The sequence below is a fragment of the Berghia stephanieae genome, chromosome 3 (assembly GCF_034508935.2).
Source record: "Berghia stephanieae isolate SIO BIC M18660-M18661 chromosome 3, UCSD_Bste_1.3, whole genome shotgun sequence".
Lineage (NCBI taxonomy): Eukaryota > Metazoa > Mollusca > Gastropoda > Nudibranchia > Aeolidiidae > Berghia > Berghia stephanieae.
Window position 1 is genome coordinate 15,127,404 of NC_088362.1, and position 9,982 is coordinate 15,137,385.

Sequence of the window (9,982 nt, forward strand, 5' to 3'; positions counted from 1 at the left end):
TCCAATTGATTGAAAACAAAGAATAACATGAATATGAAAAGAAATTTACTGGAGATGTTGATAAATCAGACCATATAATTGTTTACAACATTCCTGAACTAAATAGACGCCCCAATGGTGAAATGGATAGTAAGAGCAAGCTCAGACTGTTTCCAGAATAGAAGAAGCAACCTTTTGCGTGTTTATAAATCATAAAAATAAAATAACAGACACATTTTCAAACATGAATTTATTATAAACCAATAAAATTTATCTCACTCCTACATCTCCTCATTCATTACAGAATCAAGCTCGCAAAATACTGAATTAACAGCAGAAGTGTTTAACTGAATGGGGTCTAAACTAAAATCATTTTTGACAATCATAACATTTTGATCTTATTCTTATAGAAATTGTTTTACTATTACTATTATGATACCTTCATTGTATGTCCAAATGAATAAAAGATTTTTAAACAGCATGGTCCAAATATTAAAATTAGTTCTATACTGCTACCATGAAGAATACTGTCGTCTGATATTTCTCTAATTATGACTATTCATATGTTATATCTATATACAAGAGTAAAGTTCATAAATAAATCGATGACATATAAGGTGAAACATGAAGAGCTGACATCAGAATTAGTCCAAGATGGCTTCTCTACTCATCATCTTCTTCTGCTGCACCAAATGAGTCTTTAATGTCATCATAAAGCTTCTGAAAGAAACAGGAAACAGGGAAAAAAATGGATTTGACTCTAACCATCTATGGAAATCATTTTGCTGTGAAAGTGGAAACTGAATAAACAAAAAAATTGCAAAACCAAAAAGTATTCAATACGACATATTTCCCTTTGTCATTGGTAACAAACTCTTGAGAAATCTAAACATTACTCCAGAGTTATTTATATATATATATATATATATATATATGCATAAAGTTTTGCCAATGTCAAAATCTGAAAGTTTCCGAATAAAGTACATTTTTTTGTTCAATCTAATGATACAGCGTTGGTTCGTAAATGCCACTGCAATTTATTGTCAATTAAAATACCCAAATATTTGTAAACCGAAACTTGCTCAACAGTTTGATTATTAATTTTGAGTGGACTGATAGAATTTGTGTTTTTCTAAAATCAAAAATCATTTCTTTGGTTTTTCCTACATTTAATTTCAGGGAGTTTATCTTCACACCAACCAAAAAATCTGTCGATCTCTAACAATTCAGAATTTTTCTCGCTATTCTCACCCGATCATCATCATCATCTGTCTCTCTCTCTTTTGTGACTGCTTTCAGTTTTAGTTTTAGTGGTACTGCAGGCAAGGAGGGTGAACATAAATGATTTAGAATTTTTCTTTCTATTCTCACCCGATCATCATCATCTATCTGACAAGGCAATTTTTTTTTGCAAAAATGTGCGATTAATTTTCCTAAAAAGGGTAAAAAGTCCATAATTAGTTCATGAAAGAGAAAAGCATTTGTTTGTTTTTAAGGGTTTCACGACGCGCGCAACAAAGGTAAGGTCATATCAGCGGCAGTAAAAAGAAAGATAATAGGATAAAAAAAATAAACGACTTTTTATTAATTATCTTTCACAATTTAAAAAAAAAAAAGAAGACTTTTCCCTTTGCAAAATCTCGAAAATTTACAAATATTTGCCAAAAAAAAAAATTGCAGCGTGCAGCAACAATGCAAATCAGTGATATTTTTTTGCAGCCGCAAGTGATGCAAAAAACCGCCATGCCAGATCTATCTCAATCTCACACGCTCGTGACTGCTTTTTTAAAGTGATACTTGGCGTCAGGAGGGTGAACATACATAATTTTAAAATTTTCTCACCCGGTATTACTAGCCGCCGGCCCGTCTCTATATTCTTCCCCAGTAATTGGTGAAATGTCAACTACCAAGGACTCACTCCTTGGCAATTGACAGTTCTTATCGAGAAGGGGTGGTGGCTAGGCTAACCCTACCTGTTGGTTAATACTGGGGTGAGAATATCGAGAAGGGCGGCGGCTAGGCTAACCCTACCTGTTGATTAATACAGGGGTGAGAATAGCGAGGAGGTGCCACTACCTCTATTCTCACCCAGGATGAGAAAAACTATAACCTTCAAACCTACTAAACTCATAGTCATAGGCATGCCTATGACTGAAGATATATATTAATTTAGTAATACAAAGCATCCTTTCATTCCTTTCATTAAAATTTTATTATCTATTTTTCACATGTATTAACACAACCACATGTGCGCAGTCGTGGATGATGATGATGGCAGATCATCTGCCAGAGATGACAATGAGATCCTGTTTTCTGACTGACTGCACCGAATTGTCCTATCCTGAAAACATGTCAAACAAATTGAAAAGCCCTTTATTTATATGGACGCTTTTAAGGACAAGTGGGCTATCCCAGATTTTTCGGTTTTTTAAATAATTACATAGGGGTCAAAAGTTGGCGTTGCCCTACCCCCTGAAAAGGTTTCGAGCATCAATTTCGTTTATTTGCTTCGTTATCGGTATAAACTGCCTTGCTTGTGTACATAAGTGTAAGTGGGCTAACCCTTCAAACATGGCTTCAACACGAGACATGTCGAATTCACGACTGAGTGAAGAAAACTCCCCACCTAACAACAATGCCATCATATCAGATAATGTTTTGCATTTCAATTGTCAGTGTAATGTGTTTAGAGGCAATAAACATGTGTTTAATTTTTATTGTAGGAAAGTTGATTAAATTGACTGCATGTGTGAGAGGGACAGCCCATTATTTCGCAACATACATGTCCATGTGAAAGATGGGATAGCCCATTTAACTAGGGATGGCCTGATGTGCAAATTGGGTGGGATAGCCCTTATTATATAATGTAAATTCGTTGCTCAATGATGCTGTTTAAATATGGACAACTCGGCCAACCCACTTGTTTTTAATAAAATAAGAGTAGGCACTTGCAAGAAGTAGCTCTCGCGACTTGAAAACAGGCGAGGATTTCTGTTTCCGTTTTTGAGGGGAAAAAATTTAGGAGTGATTTTTAAATGCTCATTCTTCTTTCTCAGTGGAATGAAATGGCATGTATTATATATCATTGGAAAGGGCATTAAATTCTGCATACAATGATCCTAATATTATTATCTTCCTATATCATGATTTTGAGAAATCTTTGCGTAAAGAGAGTATATGTGTTTAAACGCTTATAACTTTTAAACCAGAGATGGTCCTTCTTAATAAAAAAAAGTCCTTCTGAGATACATATCAAAGTAGCTTCTCTAAAAATTTCAGAGCAAAATATGTTTGCACTCAAAAGTTACAGCTCCCCAAAAAACAGTAATTGGTCTCGATTGTTTACAGAAGCTGCCATTTTCTTATACTGATTCACTTCCTGTCGTCTGCTGGGTTTGAGAGATAACTTCGTCAATCCACATCAAAACTTTACATCTTTATATCTTACAAAATATCCATTTATGGAAGTTATTTTTGTTTTAAATTATTCAATTAATTGGCGTTTTCATGTCCATGCATTCATTTTATAATTTACAATTCTCATCCTTTTTTTTCCGATTGATTTTTCACTGTTGATTTTGACGTTTTTCATCCTTTGACGGACGTCTGTCAAATTTAGGGGAACGGGGGAGCGGAAGTTTTTAAAATCACCTATTTTCGACCATTTTAAACACTAATACACCACCTCAAACATTTATCAGTCCATATCTCTGCTTTTATGAGGTCTATTTTCATTTTGAAAAGTTCAAAGTGAACAACTAAATGACGCCGATTCAGTGGTGTATTTGGTCTATCTACATGTGAATAAATATTTAATTGTCGAATTTTCCAAAATTCCAGTAGGTCATTCATTTGCATGTCGTGACCTATTTTTCCTTGATTTCAGCTGTTTCAGCTCTAAACTATACCATTATCTCTCAATAAATAATTATTTTTCTGTTTGCAATGTATTACAGAGATGTTGAATTACCACATGTCACATGTAAAAATTTCAAAGTTGTATCTGAAGCCGTTTCTGAATTATACTTGATTATCCATTGGGTTGCTGTGTTTTGGTCACAATTAAGCTTCTATAGAAATTTTTCACCACATAAAAGGTCATAACTTTTTAACTAGTTGAGATAGAGCGATAATTTTTTCACTTTTGTAAATGTTTCACTCCCCTTTATTTTCTACGCTAAATTAATACCGATATCACTATTTTGAAAAATTCTTGCAAGTGCCTAATAAGAGAATTCTGTACTGTAATGTATTTGTTGCTTTCTTTTATGACTATCATCGTCAAGTACAATTATCATTCCACACAGAAAGTTTTGAAAAAAAATATTGAATAGTATTCGAGTAATTGGACATTTTATGGAATCTTCAATGTTGGATTTACTCAAAACAGTAAAATCTGGGATAGCTTCCCCCCCCCCCCCCCCCCCCCCCCCCCCCCCCCCTAACTGATACTGATACTGTTTAAGTCTTACCCCTCTGTTGATATATCTGTAGTAACTTTCTGTCCCGACATTGAAAGCTCTTTCAAAGGGATAAGCTAGTACCACAGCTGTCATTATAAATGTTGATGTCCTTTTGAAAAGGGCGTTATAAACTGAACGTGAAAGGTTTGCTAAGCTTGCCATCTTGTCTCTCGCACTGTCGTACCGATAGGTCAACAAAGGGTCGTTCAAAAGAATTCTGAGAGTTAAGGCCCTTCCATTCTTTTATGTCAAAAAATAGTAATTGTATAACGGAGACTGTGTTTTATGTCCACGGATGGACTGAATACACAGATGTGTATTCAGTACACCGGAAGAGATTATAAGGGCTAAACTGTTTGACTGAGAACGAGAAGGCAAGGTGACCGGCTGTTTTTGCACAGCGTAACTGTAACCGGGGTGGGGTGAGTTAGGGGTTGGAGCTCCTCTCTTGGCGTAATACTTTAATGCTTTCTCCTTTTTCTTTCTTTTTTGTGTGCGGCTAAGTGGTCTTGTTGTATGACACTCGCTTTCGGATCGGAAGGTCCTGGGTTCGAGCCTCGCTTGGCGCATAGTTGAGTCCTTGGAAAAGGCTCTTTACTCAAATTCTCTCACCGTACTCAGGTGTAAAATGAGTACCTTGCCGTCAACAGCGTTGTCTCTGTCCGAATAAATTGTAATTTTGCGTAACAGACGTCATGTCTCGTCCTACATGTTAAGTGTTGCTGTTGGCCAGGGACCCCTTGTAAAGCACGTTTAGTGGATATTACACTATATAAAAGCTCAAATATTTTTTATTTATGTTTTAACTCCCTTGGCAAAAATTCATAATTTTCAACTTCAACACGTTGACACAATTCCTGGCGACTCGAGAAGTTTTATAGACTTTTAACAATTTTTAAAAATTCATATATACTTTTACTCGCTTTAAAATTTAGTATAAATGCCGATTCTAAATACGCCTGAAATCTTGGGCCATAGGCGCCAAAGAATAAAGCCTAATTATGTCGCAACAGCAGTCTACCCAATGTATGACCACTGAGTATCAACTCGCACAGACAATAAGACGGTTTTTTTTTTTTTTTTTTTTTTTTTTTTTGTTGCCAAAAGGGAGATAAGTAATAGATGGTTATTCATACTAATATTTAATTAAGACTCTCAGAGACAGGGATTTGATTTACAATTAAAAAAAAAAGTAAAAGGCAAGACAAAATGAACATATGTATACACAACTGTAGGTCCTAGGGGTCTAAACTCAAAACTTTAAAACCACTGAAAATGTTCGCAATCAACATCCGAAAAGCAAAATACAAAAAATGCACATGAACTTAACAAATTCATAATTAATCAGCAGTATTATATCACCATGAACAATATATAATTATAATAGTTACAGTTAGGTATCACTACCATTATCATCATCATGAGTATAAAATTTAAAAAGAGGCATAAATTATTTTTTAAATGATTCAATCTCCCTTTATCTCACAATATTGTCAGACCAGCCATTAAATATTCATTTACAAAAGACAGATAAGAGAAAACATATTGGTACAAAGGATATAGCTTAAAGAAGTAGAGAACTTTTCTTTCTGTTAATATAGCACATGCCTTTATTTAATACTTGAGCTTTTATATAATTATAGACAATCCATGTCTCATTTACTAAAAAGCGCATTAGAGTATGAATTCATGGAATTTTCCCGCTATACAAATGATTAATTATTATCATCATTATTCCTGACACAAGTGAGAAACAGCAGCGGACCGTCAAGCAGGTCGATATATCAGATACATGTTGTAAAAACGCACCAAATATATTTCGGATATTATTTATTTCACATAAGCGTTGTCACGTAGTTACCGCACCAAATGTTCACTCTCGGTGAGCATTTTTGAAATATCACAAACCCGTAATTCAGACCAAAGTGGACCCTTTTGCATAAAGTTGATAGACTGAGGTGAGCACGTGAACTCAAGGCCTGAGATTGGAATATGTGGGATGGCGTTTTGTTTACAGACAAATTGCTTTTTGAAGTTGATTCCAGAGACAGACACACTTCGTGTTGAAGTGAACGTTTCAAAGACGAAACCATCAGTGAAATGACAAATCGTGAATATGGATCTGTAATGATGTGATGATCGGTGGCAGAAAAACTGAGCTAATAGGAATCAACCAAAGACTCAGCGCAGCGATATTCTTGAACTAATTATTGTTCCGTGTTTTGGAATCAGAATAATCAAGTTGTGATATTTCAGTTTAACGCCTCAGCGCATAGAGATCGACAATTTTCTGCTTTCCTAAACTAATTAAATTGTGCAATATCTCTTTTCTTCAAGTAAAGAAGATTTCTTATCTTTAAATTAAGTCTTAGAACAATTTCATCAAGTATAAAGTCGTCATTGTCCCAACAAACCTCGCCTGAACCTGGCATTATAAGTAAGAGAAACACAATAGTCAGCTTAAAATGCATGTCTGTTTATCCTTATTACAGATGAACGAATTAAACTACCAGTCTTTTTCAGGAAAGTCTCTCGTATCCAAAGTGTTACTGTGTCCTAAAATAAAATAGTAAACTTAAAAGCGAGTACAGGTAAATAAATAAGAAAATGCTAAAAGTCGATCAAACTTCTCGAGTCCCCAGGAATGGTGTCAACGTGTTGGAGTTGAAAATTCTGATTTTTGCTAAGGGAGTACAAAAAAATTTAAGAAAGAAAATATTAGACCTAGAAAGGAACTCGAACCCCTAAATCACCCCAACCCGGTTACAGTTACGCTGTGATTAAACAGCCGGACACCTCGCCTTCTCGCTCCCGGTCAGTTTAGCCCTTATAATCTCTTCCGGTGTACGGAATACACAGCTGTGTATCCCGTTCACTAGTGAACGGAAAACACAGTTTCTTGCAGAAAGGGTAATCCGGCGATTTCGATTTTTTCAAAACTATCTAGATAGAATATTTGGATTTAAAACTTCAAGTTAAATATCTGACTCTGAATTTTGAGTATGTTTGAAGCGACAATAAACAATATTATTGAATTTTGAAGGACATTAAAAAAAAAGAGAATTTTTTGAGAGGGAGATTATGATTAAAAATTTATAGAAATCGATTATTTGATTGTGCCCTGCTCATTCAAGTTCTAGCAGACAACTGACAACACACCGCTCAATCCGCTAAAACTAAAACTTTCGCTTTAAAAACAACATTAAACTTAGAGCTAGAGTGCTTGGTTTGTAATTTGTGGTAAGATGCCACTTCTTGAAGGTTTCCATTTATTCATCTTCTTAGGAGACTCTTTTTTCTTAACGCCCTTTATTTGAAAGTAACACGGGTGCAATCATCAGATTGTAAATTGAAAATGAACGTGGTGCGCTTGAAATTTTTTAAAAAAAAGAAAAGAAGCAATTTTTGATGATGTCCAAGTGAAATACAAATTTACAAAGGTTGAGAGAACAGATTTTCTTAGTGTATTGTAATATTTTGCAGGAAAACGTCTGTTTATAACCAAATCTAATATGATTATATTGTCCTCATGATGAAAAAGGCAATCCTCCACAAACAATGGCAAATTTTATGAGTTGAGAGTTGGTGTGGAAGCAAAGACTCAAAGACTGTCATTGTACAGTGTTGAATAACAAGCAAGAGGATTGGTTTGTTATATCTGGTAGATTAGAATTCTACTCAAGGGGTAGCAAGCCCATTTCATGTTAGAAAATAACGGGTAAAAAAACTCCAATTCCATTCTGACTTATGGCACTGAATCTGACTGATATTATAACTCAAGAATTTTTCAAAATAGAGATGTGGATATTAATTTAGCTTAGAAAAATAGATGGAGTGAAAAAAATGTCCCTCCATCCCGTCTGGTTAAAAATCTATGACTGATGGTGTTGCGAAAAATCGTTACAATATAGCTTAGGAGGCCTAAATATAGGAAAAACTGTGACCGAAGCACTACAAACAAACGAGTAATTGAGCATGATTTAGAAATGGCTTGAGATACATCTCTAAATCTGTACATGTGGTAATTTAACATCTCTGCCATGCGTTACAAACAGATTTATTTCGAGAGAAAAGTACAGTTCAGAGCTGAAACAGCTGAAATTAAGGAAAAATAGATTACGACATGCAAATCATAAAAACTACAAATAACATATCTAAATAGTTAAATGAGATAGAGCCATATAATTTTCAGGCAATAATGGGTCTTTATCAATACTTTATGATTCAATGAAAAAAGAAGCATTTTCTGACTCCAAAAAAGTTCCTCGGGTAATCTTGGTGTGATCATTGGCTTAGATCAATGACCACTGTATTACTGGGATCCTGGAAATGTGTAAGCAATAAATTATTTATTCACATGTAGATGGATAGACCAAATACACCACTGAATCGGCGTCATCTAGTTGTTCACCTTGAAACTTTCAAAATTAAAATGGACCCTATAAAAGTGGAGATATGGACTGACAAATGTGTGAGATGGTGTATTAAAAATGATCGAAAATAGATTATTTTACTAACCTCCGCTCCCCTATATTAAGAAATCAAATTCTGTGGGAGCTATATAACTTTTGAGTGCAAGCATTTTTTTATTTGAAATTTTCAGTGAAGCTACTTTAATATTTATCTCAGAGGACATTTTTTAAAATAAAAAAAGGACCATTTCCGGTTTCAAAATACTTACGTTAGACGCATACCCTCTATTTACACAAAGGTTTCTCAATATCATGACTTTCGAGGGAAGTAATAATCATATAGATGTATACAGAATTTTATGCCTTTTCCAACGATATATAATACTTGCCATTTCCTCTCATAGAAATGAATAGTGAATATTTTAAATATGTGCCTGGATATTTTCCCCTTCAAAAAACGGAAACAGAAATTTTGGCCACCCCGTAACATCTTCTTGCAAATGCCTACTCAAAGAAATATGTAGGTATCCATTATCTATTGTAGTTTGCGACAAAACACCCTAGTTATAAAAAAATCGAACCCTCAGTCTCCTCACGAGGGTAAAAACACCTTGATGAATAATTTAAACACAGCAGTTCCCCAAGTGACAATTAAATAATCATGCTACCTCCAGTATACAAATCATTGAAATATTAGTGAGAAAAAAGAACTCTAGATAAGATAAGTAGATTCACTCAACTGTTTTAGGTATTTAATTCAGTTCGTCATTCTTATGAAATGTGCATCACTTTCTTTCAACAGAATAACAGATGGCATTGTACGCAGGCTTATGCACAGCTCTTACTGGTCAAGTGTTACAGACACTGAAGTCTGGGGGCATAAATACAGTCACAGATTTTATCACTGTCAATCCAGAGAAACTCTCTCAAGATTTCAAGCTTGCCTACAAAGTATTATTATTATTATTATAATTATTATTATTATTATTATTATTATTATTATTATTATTATTATTATTATTATTATTATTATTATTATTATTATTATTATTATTATTATTATTATTGTTATTATTATTATTATTATTATTATTATTATTATTATTATTATTATTATTATTATTATTA

The 9,982-nt window shown here is 34.0% G+C and overlaps 1 protein-coding gene and 1 long non-coding RNA gene across 2 annotated transcripts in view; one reads left to right on the plus strand and one right to left on the minus strand.

The window, feature by feature from the left end:
• Positions 1-212: 212 nt before the first annotated feature.
• Positions 213-4,635, minus strand: LOC144967195 (uncharacterized). Its single transcript, XR_013644338.1, has 2 exons — positions 4,452-4,635; positions 213-699 (listed from the first exon to the last, which is right to left on the minus strand). It is a non-coding gene; the product is annotated as an uncharacterized LOC144967195 (long non-coding RNA).
• A 2,949-nt stretch (positions 4,636-7,584) lies between these two features.
• LOC144969476 (DNA repair protein RAD51 homolog 4-like) overlaps positions 7,585-9,982 on the plus strand; it is an 11,863-nt gene continuing 9,465 nt past the window's right edge. Inside the window, exons 1-2 of the mRNA XM_078908599.1 lie at positions 7,585-7,682; positions 9,657-9,805. Of these exons, the coding sequence (XP_078764725.1) occupies positions 9,665-9,805 (141 nt within the window). The 5' untranslated portion in view covers positions 7,585-7,682; positions 9,657-9,664. The remainder of the gene's footprint in view (positions 7,683-9,656; positions 9,806-9,982) is intronic.